The 21,051-nt window shown below is 41.4% G+C and overlaps 2 protein-coding genes across 2 annotated transcripts in view; both read left to right on the top strand.

Moving 5' to 3' along the window:
- Positions 1 to 21,051, top strand: part of LOC121281386 (cadherin-23-like) — a 144,681-nt gene that overhangs the window by 46,117 nt on the left and 77,513 nt on the right. The window lies entirely within an intron of this gene.
- Positions 4,902 to 13,158, top strand: LOC121281585 (protocadherin-10-like). Its single transcript, XM_041194584.1, has 2 exons — positions 4,902 to 7,570; positions 13,023 to 13,158. The coding sequence occupies exons 1-2, from the start codon at positions 5,123 to 5,125 to the stop codon at positions 13,059 to 13,061; spliced, it is 2,487 nt and encodes an 828-aa protein (XP_041050518.1). The 5' UTR covers positions 4,902 to 5,122; the 3' UTR covers positions 13,062 to 13,158.

Here is a 21,051-nt window from a genome sequence, read left to right as displayed (position 1 = left end):
AATGAGTTTCCAAGGACTTGGATAGAAATGAGACAAACTAGAGAGAGAGGGGTTTATGGCAGCTTGATGGGGGTGGGGGGGGTGGTGGGGCAAGGTTGGGAAAGGGCTGTCTTTGTTCATTCTTAAATGGGATGTGGGCATCGCCAGCTAGGCCAGCATGTGTTGCACATACTTAAATAGCAGGTTTCATGGTAAGGCTTTTTAATAAGCAGTTGAGACTGATGAAAGGGTGGTCTCTGAGTTGTGAATCTCGGATCTGAGTCAAAAAGTTCAAGGTTCAAATCCAGCTCCAGGGTTAGGGCCCATCATTCTATGCTGACATTTCAATTGAGTGCTGGAGCAGCGCTGAACTGAGGGAGTGCTGCACTGTTTGAGGTGCAGCTTTTGCATGAAACAATAAACTGATGCCCCATCTGCCTGCTCGGGTGGATATAAAAGGCCACATGGAAATATTTAATAGAAAAGTAAGGCAGTTATCTCCGGTCTCCTGACCAATATTTATTCCTCAATCAACATTGCAAAAACAAATTATCTGGTCATTATACATTGCTGCTTGCGTGAATTTGCTGTGCAGAACTTGGCTGCCGTGTTTCCTACGTTACAATAGTGACGTACCAAAGAACTTTGAGACGTCCGGTAAAAAGCGCTATATAAATGCAAGTCTGAATTATATTTTGGAACAAAAATATTCACGAGTCCCGAACACTTGTAGCTTTTTGTGACTGGGTGGTGGGATGGAAGAGAGGCGTAAGGAGGTGGGTGAGAATTGGGAAATCGAACCATGGACTATTTTGGCACAAAACGATGATCCCACACTCATGCTAATGAGCATGGTTTTGGAAGAGAAAATTGAGGTCTACTATGGATTGATATATTGCAACCGAATCTGGTGATATTCTGCGAGTCCAATCTTTGCAACAGGCACGCTCAGTTTTGCAACCCCTGGACATCTGGAAGCAATTATATGCTATGTGGTGAGTAACGAGGACCTTGAGGCAGTGTTGGTCTGTCTGAGGGTTACCATATCTAAAGTGCAAAAAAAGAAGAGGTTTAGAACATCCACATGTGCAGAGGTTACGCCATGAAGGCAGGGCCAAAAACAAGGCCTCTGGGAGTTTGCAAGCGTAGTTTATACATTTCATATGTACAAAAAAAGTGGCGTTCAAACTGGTTAGACCATGTGGGTGATAAGAGATACAAGAATGGGGTTGCACATGGGCATTTCAGTGATCAAGGCTGTGGAAGCTATGAGGTCATGTCAGCTGGCGCTTTCATTGGAGAGCCACTCATATGGGTGGATAATTTATACCGGAGACATGGAAGCAGTAAATTCAAAAGGCAGATAGAAAGCGGAGCTGACATGCACATTTACTTACCGCTAAGGAGGATGTACTGCAGTGAGGTAGCGGAAAAGCCAAATGTATTGATAGCAAATTAAACAGTGAAACAACTAACTGGAGCAGGGGGCTCCACAAGTACCCCCATAATCAATGCTGGGGGAGCACAGCAACTAAGTGAGAAGGGCAAGGCTGATGCATTTTTCCCCGTCTCCTTCCAGAAGTGCCGAGTGGATGATCCAATTCGGCATGATCCTGAGGTCCCCAACATCACAGATGCCTGCCTTCGGCCAATACGATTCAGTCTTAGTGATATCAAGATATTCCTGAAGGCACTGGGTATGCCCTTCTCTCCATCATAAGATCAGAAGTGCAGTTTGTTGATGATGATTACAAAATGTTCAGCATCATTCACAACTCCTCAGGTATTGAAGCTGTCCATGTCCAAATGCGTGGACAATATCCAGGCTTGGGCTGACAAGAGGCAAGTAACATTTATGCTGCATAAGTGCCAGACAATGACCATCTCCAACAAGAGAGAATCAAACAATCTCACCTTGACATTCAATGGAATTAACCTCACCGAATTTCCCAATGTCAAACTCTGGATCAGCCATATAATTGCTATGGCTACAACGGCAGATCAGCAGCTTGGAATTCTGCAGTGAGTAACTCACCTCCTAACTCCCTAAAGCCTGTCCACCATATAGAAGGCGCAAGTCAGGAGTGTGATGGAATGCTCTCCACTTTCCTGGGTGAGTGCAGCTCCAATGGCACTCAAGAAGCTCAACACTATCCTAGACAATGCAACCTGCTTCATTGGCACACCGTCCACCACCTTAACCACTGATGCACAGTGGCAGCAATGTGTACCATATACAAGTTGCACTGCAGAAACTCGTCAAACCTCCTTGGACAGCACCTTCCAAATTACCTATTTCTACAATTTGGAAGTAAAAGAGGCAGCAAATGCATGGGAAAACTACCGCCCTCCCCGTCCAAGCCATGCACTTTCCTGACACAGAACTATGTCGCCTTTTCTTTGCTGTCATTGGTTCAAAATCCTGGAGCTCCCTTTCTAACAGCACTGAGTGTGCACACACCATATGGGCTAGATTAGGTCTAGAAGGCCGCTCACCATCACCTTCTCAAGGCAACTCTGCATGGGCAACAAATACTGGGCTAGCCAATGATGCTCACACCCGATGAAAGGTTAAGTGAAAAATAATTATGTCTATACTTAATAATAATAATAATAATAACAATAATAATGTTAACAATTATATATTAACAACTGATGGCCACACTTGGGACAAGGTGATGAGGTCACTATCAAAACATCCATTCTGGTAGGCATCACACTGAACTAAACAAGGCAAAGACCTAGGGGAGATATGGTTACTAATCATCCACCAGCCGAAGGAAATATTGTAGCTACATTAAGAGCGAAAGGAGATACATTCTTGAGGTTAATCCTCAACGAGCACCCTGAAATCTAAACACAATGAGAAACAGACTGAGTAGCTGCTTTTGCTTTTTTTGAAGGAGGCAGTTGCCATTGCCCACATGTAGCTGTAAGAGAATGCCAAGAATGCCATATAAAATGATGATGTAAGCCTGAAACTGAAGCAGGAACATTCAAGATAAAGATCAGCAATAGGAGCTTGAAGTGTTACTTCAGTTAGCTCAACGATAAAGACCCCAGAGGTTCTAAATGGCAATGGAGTAGAATACAGTCAACAGTATCTGGAGCAAGTAGATTCCAGAAAAACAGAAATAAGAGCAGGCGAAGATTAGAGCTACCCAGTGGAAAATGAAAAATAACAGCACAGAAGCGGAACATGAACGTACAGAAGAAAAATACGCAGTTGAACATAGTCAATCATGCCGGTAATAATGCTCTAAAACAGGAAGCAAAAGTGTAAATCACAGCCAGAAGCCAACGGATAACTGGTAGATGAGGATGGGAAACTAACAATGGTTGGGCATGAATGAATCAAAAAGGGAAACAGCTAGTCGGAGATGCAAGACGATATTAAAAACATAAATTTTTAAAAGTTGGCTGCACAGACGTTCAAAGTCCTGAGGCAGAAAACAGTCGGAAGAACACAAAAACACAACGTAGAGCAGATGTAGACCATAGAGCCCATCGAGCCTGTTCTGCTATTCAATATGATTATGGTTAATCTTGAGCTTCGAATCCATTTTCCCTCCCGCTCCCCATATCCCTTGATCCCTTGACAGACCAAAAAACTACCAGACCACAAATTATAAATTATGTATTATGGCCTCGTTCGAGGATAAATCAACAACTTCCGAGGTAATTCTCCCTCTTGGTGAAAAAGCATAATCTTCTCTACCTAACTGAAAACGAGTACAATGTTCAGGATGACTCCAAAATGCCAATGCACTGCATTGAAGTAAAGACGCAATGGTGCTTCAGTGGTGTTGTGTGGATTTAGGGCGCTGATCACCCATTGAATGTTCATCTGAAATTTCAAATAATTGTATTGCTTATCTGCAGCTATGAACTTTGGAGCAGAATAAACACATTCAGGTAAGTATGCGTGTCCGCCAAGATACTCCGTTTCCTCACTCTGCGATTACTACAATATGCTTTTACAAATGTGAGAAAAAACTAGTTGCCGTTTTGAAAATTATTTATAAACTGATCAATGCCTTTCGATGGCATGGCTGATGAATGCAACGTCTTCAACCTTATACATACAGCAGATGTCTGATATGCAATGATATTGAAAATACATCTGGTTAAACAACCATTCCGAGAAATTACCAACACTCAGAATTAATTGGGACCGTTATTATGAAATTATTCAAGCCTGTATCACAGTTAAGGCTGCAATAATCGTGGGGCTTACGAATATGACAGCACATATTGCCGATCCCTAATTGTCTTGTGAAAGTGGTTGTGTGTCTTCTTGAAACTATGAAACGCTCGTGTCCCAGGAGCGATTATTACAAGTATGACCCTGGCAAAATAAATAAAAGTTTTTATTTTTTTTCTGAAGGCATTATTTAAACCTGACAAAGCAGCCAGTCAGGACTGAGAACCATATTATATGAACAACATGACGGTGTAGACGGATGTTAAAGTTATTATCTTAAGAAGGTGATAAATAGATTACCCAAGCAAGCGTGTGAGCAATCCGCCAAAGCAATGCGAATAGGCAGTTTCATTCATTCGATTGTTATTGGTAACAGAGCCAAGTAGTGATGAACAATATTCGGCAAATGAATGGTGTTCAGGCCCGTGAAATTTATTGTTAATTGCCTTACACGAGAGTGAGGACATCCTATTAATCATATAACAGATATTATACAGAAAAATCAATTGAAGTTGTACAACTTTAAATACGCAAAGCAATTCTTCCGGTGTTCTGTAGAGGCACTATTGCTTTAAGATTATGTGTTGTTATAATTGGCCGGGTCTCTTTGTGTCGCTGTCTACCAATGAGGTGAGGAAATGTGGCTGAGGATCCAGCACCACGCCCCCTACAACAAAAACTGCGCAGTACCGAAGAAAGGAAGGACATTCATCTCTCCAGGCGCTTGATTCACATCTAAGAAAGTGTCGGAGAAAATCGAGCGGAATTTGTACCACTAACCTTTGCGATTTTCAGAAGGAGCACTCAGGGCTGGACGAACAACAGTTTTTTTTTAAATCTGGAAAACCAAGGTAATAACAATTATATTCTCGTCCTTACAATAAGGAGCGTAAAATTCATCTGTGAATCAGTATTATAGTTGCAGGACTGTTCTCCAGAATGGCCTACTTGCTAAATAGCCGATTATCGCAATGGCCCATTCTTTTCGTAACTCTCCTGTATGTTTCCGATTCGGCATGTGGGAACATTCGCTACACAATTCCTGAAGAATTAGAGCTCGGTGCCTTTGTTGGAAATATTGCCAAAGACCTCGGCTTAGATGTTAAACAGCTATTCGAGCGCAGCTTTCGGATCGCCTCTGAAAACAAGAAAGACTATTTAACCGTGAATTTAAAAACTGGAATTTTGCTGATAAAGGAAAAAATAGACAGAGAGCAGCTTTGTGAACAAGGCCTCAGTTGCATGTTAATGTTAGAGGCTGTGATCGAGAATCCGCTTGAGATATATCGTATTGAAGTTGACATTCTCGACATAAACGATAATGCGCCCGTTTTCCAGAGAAGCGAAGTTAACTTACAAATATCAGAATCAACGCCAATTGGATTGTCCTTTCCACTCCAGAGTGCGCTTGATCCGGACACTGGAACCAACAGTCTCCGCTCTTATCAGCTGAGTCCAAATGAGTACTTCAGTTTGAAATCGCAGTCAGAGGACGGGCAAGCTGGCATCCCCGTACTCGTGCTGGAGCGACACTTAGACCGAGAACAAGAGCCGACCCATCGACTAACACTGACAGCGTTTGATGGAGGGAACCCGAAGAGATTCGGGACCACGCAGATCAAAGTTACTGTGGTTGATGCAAACGACAATGCGCCAGTTTGCGAACAAAACATCTATCAAATTACCACTGCAGAAAATACACCCAAAGATACTTTGATTGTGAAAGTGACTGCAGTGGATATGGACGAAGGCCTGAACGGTGAGGTAGTCTATTCTTTCAGTGATCACACTCCTGATAAAGTGAGTGAGCTATTTAGCTTGGATGCGACAACTGGAGAAATCAGGTTAACGGGTATCCTGGATTTTGAAGAAACGGACAATTATCAGATTTCGGTACAAGCCAGGGACAGAGGCCCATATCCGTTGGCAGTGTACTGTGAGATTTTGCTAACGGTTACTAATATAAATGATAATTCTCCTGAAATAATAACAACCTCAACGTCAAGCACGATCTTTGAAAATGCTTCGCTGGACACTGTAGTAGCTGTTTTAAGAATTACAGACCGAGATTCTGAAACCACAGCAGATGTTCATTGTACAATCCCCAGAACTATCCCGTTTAAGCTTACCACGTCTTTTAATAACTATTATACATTAGTCACTGATGGTGGTATAGACCGTGAAAAAGTGTCAGTGTACAACATTACTATTATATGTACGGATGCAGGTACCCCTCCCCTGTCGGCTACGAAAACCATCCGAGTTCTAGTCTCAGATGCAAATGACAACGCGCCACGTTTTACGCAACCTTCCTTTACTATGCATGTATCAGAAAATAATGCTATTGGCGCTTCAATTGGTTCTGTGTCAGCCTTTGATCCAGATTCCAATCAAAATGCCGAACTGTCCTATTCTATTTTGGATAGCCTGATACACGGTTTGCCTGCATCCACTTTCGTCTCGATAAACGCAGTGAATGGTATGATATATGCTCACCAATCTTTTGATTTTGAACAACTAACAAGTTTTGAAGTGCGTGTGGGAGTGAATGATGCTGGGTCCCCTCCACTAGGCAGCAATGTAACCGTTAATGTGATCATCATGGACCAGAATGACAACGCCCCTGTGATTGTGTCACCTTTGCCAATCAAAGGCTCCGCAGCTGAGGAAACAATACCGACATCGGCCGAACCAGGTTACTTGGTTGCCAAAGTGACAGCTACTGATGCGGATTCTGGTCTGAACGCTCAAATAGTTTACCAACTCTATGAGCCCACTGATGAAAGCCTCTTCACTGTGGCTCCAGAAACAGGAGAAATCTGGACTATTCGCCACTTAACACATAAAGATTCAATCCGAACAAAAGTCGTACTTTTGGTGAGGGACAATGGAACCCCATCACTTTCATCTATAATCACTATCAATGTATCGGTGCAGGATGATACAACAGAAAATGCATCAAATCTTGGAATGTTGGGGACCACTGGACCGTGGAAATCGGATTTGAAATTTTATCTCATGATTTTATTTGGCACAACCTCATTTGTTTTACTCGTGGCTATTTTATTCCTCGTTATAAATGTGTACCAGGGCAACAAATATAGTAATAGTGGCTTTTGTTGTTGGAATACGTCATACCTTTCCCGGAGGAACTCGCGCCATGGAATTCAAAAGGCGAGTGTAAATCTTCAGATACCAACCAATTATATGCAGCCGTATGAAAGCGAGACCCTTCCACAGCAATGTCACTATGATCCAGTTATGAATGATTTAATGTTTCTAAAGATACATGGATCGGCTGCATCCATGGTTGATCTCAGGAGTGGCACATGTGTCGCTGCAGAACATGGAAAGCCAATTTCTCCGAGCAAGAACACAACTCTGGAGGTGAGAGGCGCCTTACTAAATGCGTTTTGCAAATATTTAACTAGAAAACATCGAGGGAATCTAAAAACGTAAAGGAGGAAGCGGAGGTTACCTTATTACTAAAATAACGTTTCAGACGCGTTCTTTTTTCGAAACAATGTGTCGGTCTTGGTGCTCAGAGAGATGCTAGAGTCTGCCAGCGGTATAGCTAACCTGTGTCAATCCACACATAAGTTGCGCTCAATGCCAAAGGAACACAACAATTTAAGTGGGGGCTGTTATGGGAAGGCACGATATTGCATTCATAGGACTAACTTATACATACTTAACAACATATGAATTAAGAGCAGGAGTGAGCTACTCGGCCCCGGAAGCCTGCTCCACGGCGCAATACGATCATGCCTGTTATAATTTTAACCTCAATTCCACATTCCTGCCCACCCCCGACCAGCCTTTCACCCCCTTGCTTATGAAGAATATATCAACCTCTGCTTTACAGATATTCGGGGACTCTGCCTCACCCACATTTTGAGAAAGAGAATTTCAGAGTCTCACAAGACTCAGAGAGAGAAAAAAATCCTCATCCCTGACTTAAATGGGTGAACCCTATTTTTTAAACAATGAGCCCCATGTTGTAGTTTCTCCCACCAGAAGAAACATCGTTTCCACATTCAACCTGACAACCTCCTACAGGATCTTTCTGGTTTCAATGAAGTCGCCCTTACCCTTCTAAACACCAGCAGATACAAACCTAGCCAGTTCAGCCTTTCCTTGTAAGACAACTTGCCTGATCAAAGTATTAATCACATGGACATCCCTGAACTGCTTGCAATGCATTTGCATTTTTCCTTAAATAAGGATATCAATGCTGTACACAGTACTCCAGATGTGACCTCTAATTCCCTATATAACTGAAGCATAGCCTCCCTGTTCTTGTATTCATTTTCCCTTGCTATAAATGATAACATTCTATTAGCTTGGTTAGTTACTTTCTGCACCTCCAAACTAACTTTTTGAGATTCATAAACAAGGACACCCATGTCCATCTGCTCCTTAGAACTCTGCAATCTCTCACCATTTAAGTAAGAATTTTTTTATTCATCCTGTCAAAATGGACAACATTACACTTTATCACTTTATGCTCAATTTGCCAGATCTCCTCCCACTCACCTAACTTATCCATATCCTTTTGTTGGTTCCTTATGTCCTCTTCACAACTTACTTTCCTACCTATATTTAGAAACATTAAATCATTCATAGCTGTATCTAAGTGAAATTGCTCATCGGTAAATTTAGCACACACCCAAGTAATTTATATAAATTGTAAAAAGTTGAGAGCCCACGCTGAACCCCATGGCACACCACTTTTCACATCCTGCTGATCCTGCCTACTCTCTGTTTCCCGTTAGCTAACCAATCTTCCATCCACCCCAATATGTTACCCCTACAACATGAGCTTTTACTTTCCTCAATAACTTTCATGTGGCACAAGCACAGTACATCTATTGTTTTCCTTTATCCAAAGCAAATGTAACATCTTCAAAGAACTCCGTTAAATTGATTAACCATGATTTCCATTTCACAAAACCATGTTGACTCTGCCTGATTACCTTGAATTTATCTAAGTGCCCTGCTATAACTTCCTTATTAATAGCTTCTAACATTTTCCCTTTTACAGATGTTCAGCTAACTGGCCTTCCTGCTTTCTGTCTCCCTTCATTTTTGAACAAAACACTATTTTCCAATCTAACAGGCCTTTCCCCGAATCAAGTGAACTTTGGACAATTAAACCAACGCATCAACAACCTCACTAGCCACTTCTTTTAAGATCCTAGGATGAAGTCCATCAGGGCATGGGGACTTGTCGATCTGCATTTCCAACAATTTGCTAAGTAGCACTTCGCTGGTGATTGTAATGTTCTTGAATGCTTCCCACCCAATTCCCGATTTATCGTTATTACTGGGGTGTTACTTGTATTCTATGTACTGAACATCGATGCAAAATACCTGTTCAATTCATGTGCCATCTCCTATTTTCTTCTATTAATTCCCCAGACTCATTTTGTATAGGACCAACACTCACTTTGTTAACACTCTCTTTTCAGTATCTATAGAAACCCTTATTGTCTGCCTTCATATTTCTAGCTAGCTGTCTCTTGTACCCAAATCTTTCCCTCAATACTATTTTTTGGTTACTCTTTGCTGTCCTTTTTTTAACATTTTGTCCAATCTTCTGACCTGCACCCATTTCTGCACTATTATATGTTTTTCTCTGAGTTTGACACTGTCTTTAACTTTTTTAGTTAATCACAGTTGATGGGTCTTGCCCTTGGAATTTTTATTTCTCGTTGGAATGTATCTATTCAATGTATTCTGAAATATCCACTTAAATGTCTGCCACAACCTTTCTATTGACCTGTCGCTTAACCTAAATTGGGAGTTCACTTTGACTAGTTCTGATTTCATGCCCTCATAACTTCCCTTTTTTATTTTTAGAATACTAGACTTAGACCCACTCTTCTCTCCCTTTAACTGAATGCAGAATTCAATCACGTTATGATAACTGCTCTCTAGGAGTGCCTTCACTATGAGAACATCAAGTAACATATCTTCTTCCACAATACCAGGTCTAGTATTGCCTCCTCCCTGCTTGGCTCCCAAACATGTTGATCTACGAAATTATCCCAAAAGCATTCTGTGCATTCTTCATCTATGCTACCTTTGCCCATCTGATTTTCCAGTCGATATGTCAGTTAAAACCCCCATGATAATCACCGTACCTTTCTGACAACCTCTGACTATTGTTCCTTTGACACCCTGTCCTGCTGTGTGATTACTCTTGTGTGGTCTGTACGCTAATCCCACAAGTGACCTATTGCATTTATCATCCTACATCTCTAACTAAACCACTCTTATATCTTCATTTCCTGAACTTAGGTCATCACTGTCTATTGTGCATGTCGTCTTTAATTAAAAGAGCCATTCCTCCACCATTCCTTGACATCCTTTCCTTCCTAAATATTACATAACTTTAAATCGATGCCATACTGCAGCAATGTTTCTGTAATACCTATTCAATCGTACTTTTTAATCTCTATTTGCATAATCAGCTCATCTCTTTTATTCAAATGCGACATGCCTTACATTTTTCATTTTATATTTTTGTAACCGCTAGTCTTATCTGTTGATTGACTCTTAGACTTGTACTCTCTGCCCTACCTGTTATTGCATCCTTATGAATTCCCATATTAATGCCTTCCTTTCGTAACTTATCCCTCGTCTTTAATATACCACATCTTCCCACATTTGATCTTTTCTCCCCGTTATTCAGTATAAAACGTCTCTACCTCTAGTTATGCAGTTCACAAGAAGGGTGATCCCAGCATGGTTCAGGTGTAGACCGTCCCAATGGTACAGACCCTACTTTCTCCAGTACCAATGCCAGTGCCCTCAGAACTGGAACCCATTTCTCCCACACCAGCCTTTGAACCAAACATTTATCTCTTATTTGCCCTAAGTGAATTTGGATGCGGTTCAGGTAATAATCCAGAACCTTTGGGTCTCTTAATTTAGTGCTTAGCTCTCCATTCTGACTACTCAGAACCTATTTCCTTCCACTTCCTTTGCCATTGGCAACTACATGGACCACGATTTGCTTTGCTAAGCTTAAAGCTGTGATTTCTCAGTGAATTGAATAGCTTGTTAAGGCTGAACGTTCCAACTAAAGAAACATATCTGCCGAATGCATTGCTTAATTAAATCTACTATTTCAGCATATTCTATAAACTTAGAGAAGCGAGGAATCAATGCTACAAGACAAGAAACCCTGGTATATATAAAATGTAGTGCAGAATAAGTATTGTAAAGGTGGAAAATATAAAGTGAGAGGGAGTGCTGTGGAGAAAATTGTCTCCATCTGGTAAGGGAGCATTTAAGAACAAAACCTGTGAGTAAGGGATCAAAAGCTTGAAATGGAGACCTGCTGGTGATTTGAAATCAGCAAGGTTGGAAGTTCTACATGCAAAACATTGGGTAAAATTAGGTGAACTCCATGCACTCAATCAAATTATAGACTTCACAGAAACCTGGCGTTGCCAAAAAAGACACTGAGCTTGATAGATATGGTAATACACTTTGGAAGTGGTAATTTGACAAGGAAGTAGTCAATGAACGGCATGACAATAGGGAGCTCTGAGGAACAAAGGGACCTAGGCATGTGTGTCCATTGATCTCTGAAAGCAGAGCGGCATGTTAGTGGGTTAGTGATAAAGGCATATGGGACATTTGCTTTGTCAATCGAGGCATAGATTACAAAAGTATGGAGGTCATGTTGGAGTTGTATAGAACCTTGGTGAGGCCACAGCTGGAGTACTGTGTACAGTTCTGGTCGCCACATTATAGGAAGAATGTGACTGCACTGGAGGGGATGCAGAGGAGATTCACCAGGATATTTCCTGGGATGAATCATTTAAGTTATGAAGAGAGGTTGGATAGTCTTGGGTTGTTTTTGTTGGAGCCGAGAAGACCGAGCTGCGACCTGATTGTGGTATTTAAGATTATGAGGGGCATGGACAGGGTAGATAGGGAGCAGCTGTTCCCCTTAGTTGAGGGGCCAGTCACAAGAGGGCATAAGTTCAAGATGAGGGACAGGAGGTTTTGGGGGGATCTGAGGAAAAACATTTTTACCCAGAGGGTGGTGACGGTCTGGAATGCGCTGCCTGGGAGGGTGGTGGAGGCGGGTTGCCTTACATCCTTTAGAAAGTACCTGGATGAGCACTTGACACGACATAATATTCATGGCTATGGGCCAAGTGCTGGTAAATGAGATTAGGTAGGTAGGTCAGGTTTTTCACACGTGTCAGTGCAGACTCGATGGGCCGAAGGGCCTCCTCTGCACTGTGATTCTGTGATTCTGTGATATAACGTGAAGGAAATATAAAGACCCAAAAGACTAGTGATGTTGGCGCATTAATTCAAAAGCATTGCCAGGCATAACAGACAATTCTTGCTTGTTATTGACAAAGATTGCGCTTCCCAATATGTCTGATAGTGGTCGATATTAATGTGGCAGATAGAAGCTTCAACATAAGCGGGTAATGTGAAAGGTAGTTAGAGAGGCGTGTGGCAACAAATGAGTCTCATTGAATTTTCTGTTGATTACAATGCTATCGTTTGCAAGTGAAACAAAACTTGTCTCAGAAACATCAGCATTTTAGCACATTTGTATATCCCCTGTTTGTCATTTAAATGCCCTTATCTTGGATTGACATTAATCCAATAATCGGGTTGTCATAGAATGCAATATGAATGATGACCATGGATAACTATTTCACTATAATCACATATCAAATTAATTAAACGCATAAGTGAATATATGTTTAAGCGTAAAAACTAGCATTAGATATGTGTAATGTTTGAAAGTTTGAAATTAGCACACCATTTTGGAACGAATTGCTTATTATCATACTTTCAGAATGCCTGGAGGTGTAAAGCCAGAAGCTGTCAGGTTTAAGACTCAAGTGCCACCATCACCCTCGCTGTCCTCCTGAACTCTGCTGCAGCTGTTCTTGCTGCGGTACCTGCCATCATGTAATCCTTCCGTTCTTATTCCAGACTAAGGGAGAACCCCAGCAAGACACCAATGATCAAACATTCTTTTTCTCTTGCTGTCTCTTATAGATACTCAATAAAGTGGAGCAGCACAGCACATAATCTTTTTACGTGAGGTCCTAAGAGAATTTCAGGAATAAAAACATCATGAATGTCGGTGAAGTGTCCCATAAAGCATGCTCATGTGTTCAAATTATCCTCTTCACAACTCCAGAGGCAGTATGTACTTCAAATGGCGAGCGTAATTTTAAGTCGAAATCAATGCCGTAATTGCTCCTAAGCAGCTGCTCTCTGTTAGGAGAGGGTATTAGTTGAATTGTTAAAGATAACGTTATGTGCAGACTGTTTAATCCGTGGTAGTAGATATTTTCCGACAATCAGCAGTTTAACAATTCTTTCCTACCCGTGGCATCAACTCTTTTACCCAAGATGCCGTCTCGCTGTGAATGCACGTTAATGTGTGATGCAGATTATGACCACATCTTGGCAGCTTCTTAGAGTTTGCAATATTCCGTAAAAATTGTCCATACAAAATTTCACAATTAGCTATCTGAAATGTGTTAGCGCGTTTCCATGAAGGGTGGAAGCTTTATTAATTTATTGCCAAAATAGTAGCTACCTTTGCAGTTTGTAAGTGCAGGAAACATGCCCTATACTATTTAGGTGATTAAACTGGTCATATCGAAGAGTAATGGTAATGGTTGTAAATATTCCTTTACTGTCATGACAACATATGCTTGAGAGCATGTACTTGAAAAAAATCTAGTTTATAATTTCCACCACGTTGTTCAAAGTTGCAGCATTTAAAGAACGTGCATTTTGTCTCTACCATGGAAGACAGTTTTTTTTTTCTAAAAGTCTATTTCACCATATCAAAACAGTGTATTGTTTTGTGCAAAATGTTCATTATAACAAACTAAGAAGACATTTCCGAAATTCTTGAACCATTGAGAATAATTGCACCAATATATTACTTATTCCTATGTAAAAATTAATTGTAGCAATGAAAACGCCCGACATCTGCTTAAACATCAGGAATGGCAATGGCACACCCAGCCATGTCAACCATGCCAAGTCTCCTTTACTCACATGTGGAGGCCTGTGCCAAATTTGGGAGAGCTGTCACACAGAATGGTCAAGCAACAGCCTGACACATTCATGCTCAATGAATCAAACATTATGGAAAAAGTCCAAGGCACCACCACCACAATCCCTGGATAGGTCACATCCCACCGATAGGACAGTCCCAACATTGGAGGCGGAAAGGTGTTTTGCAGTCAGGAAGGAATTGAACTAGGTGTACTCCACAGTGACCTTATACCCCATGAAGACTCATGGCATTAGGTCAAACATGGGCAATATTACTGCTGATTACTAGTTGCCAGTTTCCCACTCCACACCTCTCACTGTGTGAAGCTTTCATTCCTCCAAAGGGAAAGGTGTTACGAAATACAAATAGTTTAAGTAAGTTATATTGGTATTTGTAGGTGTTAGGAATGAGTTGCTGCTTTAAAGTTTGTTTGATTTGTATTTCTCTATCTCTGTGTTAAGAAAGGTCAAATGGAATCTTAGTGGCAATCTAAAAAGGTGCTTGCATTTCTAATGAGGAGTTTTACAAGCCCTAAAGAGAAGATAAACATACAAGGGTAGAAGAATTGGACTGTTGCCTAGCAACAGGGGCACAGAGAGGCAGGTCCCTCCCACAGACACACACACAGAAGAAGAGAAACAGCGGTTGCTTTTGGAGCTGTTTTGAATGCAGTTGGTTCTGAAAGTTGCTGCAGGCAGGACAGTCTGGAGCATAGGGGTCAGAAATCCAGGCCTAAGCTAAGGGAAAACCCCAAGAAGTCCAGGGGAGGGGAAGAAGAGAAAGAATAAAGAAGAGTTTCTAAACAAAGGAAGGGCAGGGACCTAGGAGAAGGTCCTGTTAAGTGAATTTAAGACATAAATGACAATGCGCCTCTGTTAAAAAAAAAACTGAAATCTGGAGCCCGGAGCGCTCTTTCCGCTTCAGAACGCGTATGGCCCAAAAGTTGGACCTACGTCTGCCAGTCTAAAAACTGAAGAAAGCCAGCATTTCTTATTAGAAACAAAACAGAAATCGAAAAATCTGGCATCCCAGAACTCGTGATTGAGCGACCTCTAGGCCATGAACAACACCCATTCACCAGTGGACACTGACGGCGCCTTAGAATTTCGGGAGCGCCCAGGTTATAATTACTCTGTTAGATGTCTCGGATTGCGAAGTGAACGTTTCCGAAGTCACCACTGCCGAAAACGCACTCAAAGGTACCGTGGTTGCGAAAGTAAATGCTGTGGATGTGGATGAAGATCTGAGCGGGGAGATAATATGTTATTTCAGATGAAGTAATTGAGCTTGGACATAGCAAATTGAGAAATCAAAGTAATCGGAATCGTAGATTTTGAAGGAGCCGAGTACTATCATATTTCGGTTAAAAAAAAACTCAGGGCGGAGGATTAAATGCACTGCCAGCATGCAGTAAAGCTCTGTTACAAGTTACTGATGTTATTGATAATGCTCCTGAAATAATGATAACGGCAGTATCGATTTGGATTCCAAAGGAGACTCCTTCAGGAACGACGGTAGATATTTTAAGAGTAACACACAGACATCCCGGAGAACTGGGAAATGTTTTTTGCCGCATCACGTTTTAAACTTGAGACTTCTTTTAACAATTATTACACAGTGCTCACTGTTGGCCAGATGGTCACGAAAAGGTGTCCCAATACAGCATTACCATCACGTGCACAGATGCAGGCTCTCCGCCCCTCACTACCAACAAAACAATCCGAGTGCAAGTCTCAGATATAAATGACAACGCGCCACGCTTTACGCAACCTTCGTTCATCATGTACCTCACACCAAATAATGCCATTCATGTTTCAATCTTTTTTTTTTAAATCTGCATTTAAAACACAGTTTAGTAAAAATGTCATTATTTCTTATTCCATGACGGATAAATATTTTTTTGAATTCCCTGATTCAAAGAACTTTGTGATGTTTGCGCAGCGCTCTTTCGATTCCGAACAGCTCTGTAGCTTTCATATTTCCTTACAAGCAAGGGACGAAGGATCTCCTCCACTTAGCAGCAACGTAACTCTGAACATGATCGTCGTAGATCAGTGATAATGCCCCTGAAAACCTATCGCCCATGACAAATATAAACTCAATAGCGGAGGCGACCATGCCCAGATCTGCCGATCCGAGTTAATTAGTCACTAAGGTGACAGCCACGGACGCGGATACTGGACAAAACGCCCGTCTTTCCTTTCAACTTCTTCAGCCCCCCCTGACGGAAGTCTGTTTACTGTGCCTTCCGGAACTGGAAAGATCTGGACAACTCGCCGCTTTCAGGGTCAAAGATTCATTCAGACAGAAACTCACAGTCAGGGTGAGGAATGATGGAAAACCATTGCTTTGATCAGCAATCATTATGAGCTTACATGTTGGGGAATAGGGGACCATCGACATCTGATTTAAGATTTTATTTAATAATATATTTTGGAATGATCTCGCTTGTTTTGTTTCTGCCTATTATATCGTTACAATTACGTTGCACAAAAGTGGAGGTGAAATTGGGAATTACAGCTGCTCCAACAACGCGCTATATGGAGCTGGAAAGCCTGGCAAATATCCGGAAAAACATCTAATGACAAGGATGTGTATGAAACCGGAAATCTGCAGAGCGATTTTGCTGGGAAATATATCCAAGTTCAGATTTAACCGTGACTGATTTCAGGCTTTTAAATTTAAATAAACCTGCTCCACCTCAGATTAATATCAAAACTAACCCATTTGCAGTGGAGGAGAATGAGGCTGAATCATACGGTACAAATACGGTAATCATTGAATCTCATCAGGTGAAATAAATATTTCCATTGTCAAGTTATGTTACTTGCAAACTACCTACTAACTCTGTTCATAATAGAAGCTTTAAATGGTTGAATAGCATAACATGTAAGATCCATGTAAAGAGAACGGGAAATCAAAGTGTCGATTGTCTCAGCTGAATCTGTGGATTACTTGATTAGCAATGTTTTGTTATTATTGTTATCATTAATATTATTTATTTCCTGGATGTGAGTCGCTGGCTAAGCCAACCTTTATTACCCATCCGTAATTGCCCTTGAGAAGGTGGTGGTGAACTGCCTTTTTGAACCACTGCAGCCCATTCAGTGTAGGTACAGCAACTGTGGTTTTAGGGAGGGAGCTCCAGGATTTTGACCCAGAGACAGTGAAAGAAAGGCGATATATTTCCAAGTCAGGATGGTGAGTGGTTTGGAGGGCAGCGTTCAGGTAGTGGTGTTCCTACGTGTCAGTTACTCTTGTCCTTATAGATGGGAGTGGTCATGAGTATGGAAGGTGCTACCGAAGGAAACTTGGCGAGATTCTGCAAAGCTTCTTGTGGATGGTATACACTGTTCTCGGTAGTGGAGGGAGTGAATGTTTGTGGCCAATAAAGTGGGCTGCTTTGTCCTGAATGTTGTCAAGCTTCTTGAATGTTTTCGGCACTACACACATCAAGCAAGTTGAGACTATTCCATCACACTCCAAACTTGTGCCTTGAAGAGGGTGGACTGGCTTTCGGGTGTCAAGAGGTGAGTAACTCACCGCATGCTTCCCAGCCCCTGACTTGCCCTTGTAGCCTCAGTATTTATATGGCTAGTCCAATTCAGTTTCTGGTCAATGGTAACCACAGGAATTATACCAACAACGCAGTGATTTTGCACCATCTGTAATAGAAGCATTGATATCAAGTGAAAGGTACCAAGAGAATGCTGAAAATTTGGAGTAAAAATAGCAAAACTTTAAAATACTAAAGGCCAATTAGCCTTTCACAAAAAATATTATTTGCTTTTCCAAATTAATTCTATTGTTCAAACAATACTGATGAGGTATTGCCTAGGAAATTGTAACTTATCTTGCCTCCTATTGTTGATGAACCTTAAGTCTATTTCTAGAACAGATGCAATAGCATTTTTATGTTTTTTCTGCCAGAGATAGAGTAGGATGTACATACATAAACACACATGAATTAAGAGCTGTAGTAGGCCATTCCAGTCTCGAGCTCACTCCACAATTCAATATGATCATGGCTGATCTGATTGTGGCCTCAACCCCACATTCCTAACTGCCACATCCCACACCCACACTATAACCAATGACTTACTTGCTGACCAAATATCTAACGCAGCCTTGAACCAATTGAAACAACCAATCTTCGCTCCCTGGGGCAGAGACCTCCAGGTTGACGGCCCTCTGAGAGAAAAAAATAAATCTCCTTACCTCAGTCTTAAGTGGGAGACCTCTGGTTTTTAAACAGTGCTCCCTGTTTCTAGACTTCACCACATCCTCTCAGCATTAGCAGTGTCATGCCCAAACTCTCTAACCATCCCTGTTAAGATAAACCCTTCATCGAAGCAATTGATCGGGTGAACCTTCTCTGAACTTCCTCTAAAGCAATTGCATCATTTCTTAAAGAAGAAGATGAAAACTCTGCTCAGTATTCCAGATAAGCAACGCCCTGTACAACTCTAGTATAACCTCCCTACCATTACACTCGGTTCTCCTTGGAATACTTCATAACATTCCATTGGCCTACTAAATTGCTTGCTGCTCCTGAATACCAACGTTTTGCTGTTCCACTTCTAGACACACAGATCCCGCGATACCGGAGAAATTTGCACTCTCTCTGCTTTCAAATGATGGACTAGTTTTCTATTCTTCATGCAAAGTGGACAAGTTCACATATTCCCACATTATAGCCCATCTGCTCAAAATTGCAGCAAACATTCGTGGTGTGTGCTGCATTGAAATAAATATGCAGTGCTACTTCAGTAGTGTTGTTTTGATTTAACGCACTGACCATCCATTAAATGTTCCTCCGTAATTCAAAATAGAATTATAGCTGATTTGCAGCTATGTATTTTCGAGCAGGAATAAGCACAATCAGCTAGGCATACACATCCGCCAAGATACTCTGTTTCCTGACTCCTCTCTTGATGCAACATTATTTTACAAAGCAAGCAGCAACCAGTTGCTGCCCTTTTAAAAATTATTTATGCACCAAAAAGCATCTTTCCATGGCATGTTTGAGGAAAGCACCATCCTCTGCCTTATATATACAACAGACGCCTGATAGGGAACGATTTTTAAAAAGCATCTGGTCATATGACTATTCTGAGAAATGACAAAAACACATAATTTACTCTGAATGGCGCATAGTTGGTTAGAACTAAATTACTCCGCAATGTGCATCACAGTGCAAGCTACAATAATCGTGCACGGTACGGAATAGTCAGCATTTCTTGCCCATCCAAAGTTGTGTAAATGGTGATGTGTCTTCTTGAAACTCTGAAGTGCTCGTGGCCCAGGAGCATTTATTACAAGTACAACATGACAAAAGAATTTTTTATTTTTTTTTTAATGGCATTCGCTTTAAATCTACGACACTTTATTTGAATCTGAGATCGCATCTGCCCAGGGCTGAGAACCGTATTATATGAATGACATTACTGGTCTGGATTGACGTTAAAGTTATTACCTTTATCAGGTGGTAAGTAGATAATCCAAACAAGCGTGTGAACCATGCGCCAGAGCAAAACCAAAGGACGGTCTCATTTATTAGATTATTTTTCTTGACATATCCAAGTAGTGATGAGCAATATTAGTCAAATTAATGGTGTTTAGACCCGAAGCATTTAATGCTAATTGCCTTACACGTCAGCGAGGGCATCATATGAATCATACAATAATACATACTGAAATGCCAATTAAAGTTGTACAACAATAAATACACAAAGCAATTCTTCCGGTGTTCTGTAGAGGCACTATTGCTTTAAGATTACGCACTGTTATTATTGGTCGAGTCTCTTTGTGTCGCTGCCTACCAATGAGGTGAGGATATGTGGCCCAGGATCCAGCATCACGCCCCCTACAACAAACACTGCGCAGTATGTAAGAAAGGAAGAACATTTCATCTCTCCAGCCGCTTGATTCACATCGAAGAAAGTGTCCGAGAAAATCTAGCAGAAATTGTACAAGTAATCTTTTTGCGATTCTGGCAAAGAACACTCGGGGCTGGGTGAATAGCATTTTTTTTAAAAAATCAGGACTACCAAGGTAATGAAATATATATTACGTTCTCGCCGTTACAATTAGTAGCGTAAAATTCATCTGACAATCTTTTGCAGTACTTGGATTCAGAATGATCTTCTTATTAAATAGCCGAGAACCGGTTTGGCCCATCCTTTACGCGATCCTCCTGTTTGTTTTCGATTCGGTACATGGGAACATTCGCTACTCAATTCCTGAAGAATTAGAGCTCGGTGCCTTTGTTGGAAATATTGCCAAAGACCTCGGCTTAGATGTTAAACAGGTTTCGGACCGCAGGTTTCGGATCGCATCTGAAAACAAGAAACAATATTTAACCGTGAATTTAAAAACTGGAATTTTGCTAATAAAGGAAAAAATAGACAGAGAGCAGCTTTGTGAACAAGGCCTCAGTTGTATGTTAATGTTAGAGGCTGTGATCGAGAATCCGCTTGAGATATATCGTATTGAAGTTGACATTCTCGACATAAACGATAATGCGCCCGTTTTCCAGAGAAGCGAGGTTAACTTACAAATATCAGAATCGACGCCAATTGGATTGTCCTTTCCACTCCAGAGCGCTCTTGATCCGGACACTGGAACCAATAGTCTCCGCTCTTATCAGCTGAGTCCAAGTGAGTACTTCAGTTTGAAATCGCAGTCAGACGGCGGGCAAGCTGGCATCCCAGAACTCGTGCTTGAGCGACACTTAGACCGAGAGCAGAAGCCGACCCATCGACTAACACTGACAGCGTTTGATGGAGGGAACCCGAAGAGA

The sequence above is a fragment of the Carcharodon carcharias genome, chromosome 8, assembly GCF_017639515.1.
Source record: "Carcharodon carcharias isolate sCarCar2 chromosome 8, sCarCar2.pri, whole genome shotgun sequence".
NCBI lineage: Eukaryota > Metazoa > Chordata > Chondrichthyes > Lamniformes > Lamnidae > Carcharodon > Carcharodon carcharias.
Note: the sequence above shows the minus strand (reverse complement) of the source record. Positions and strands in the feature narration are given on the sequence as shown.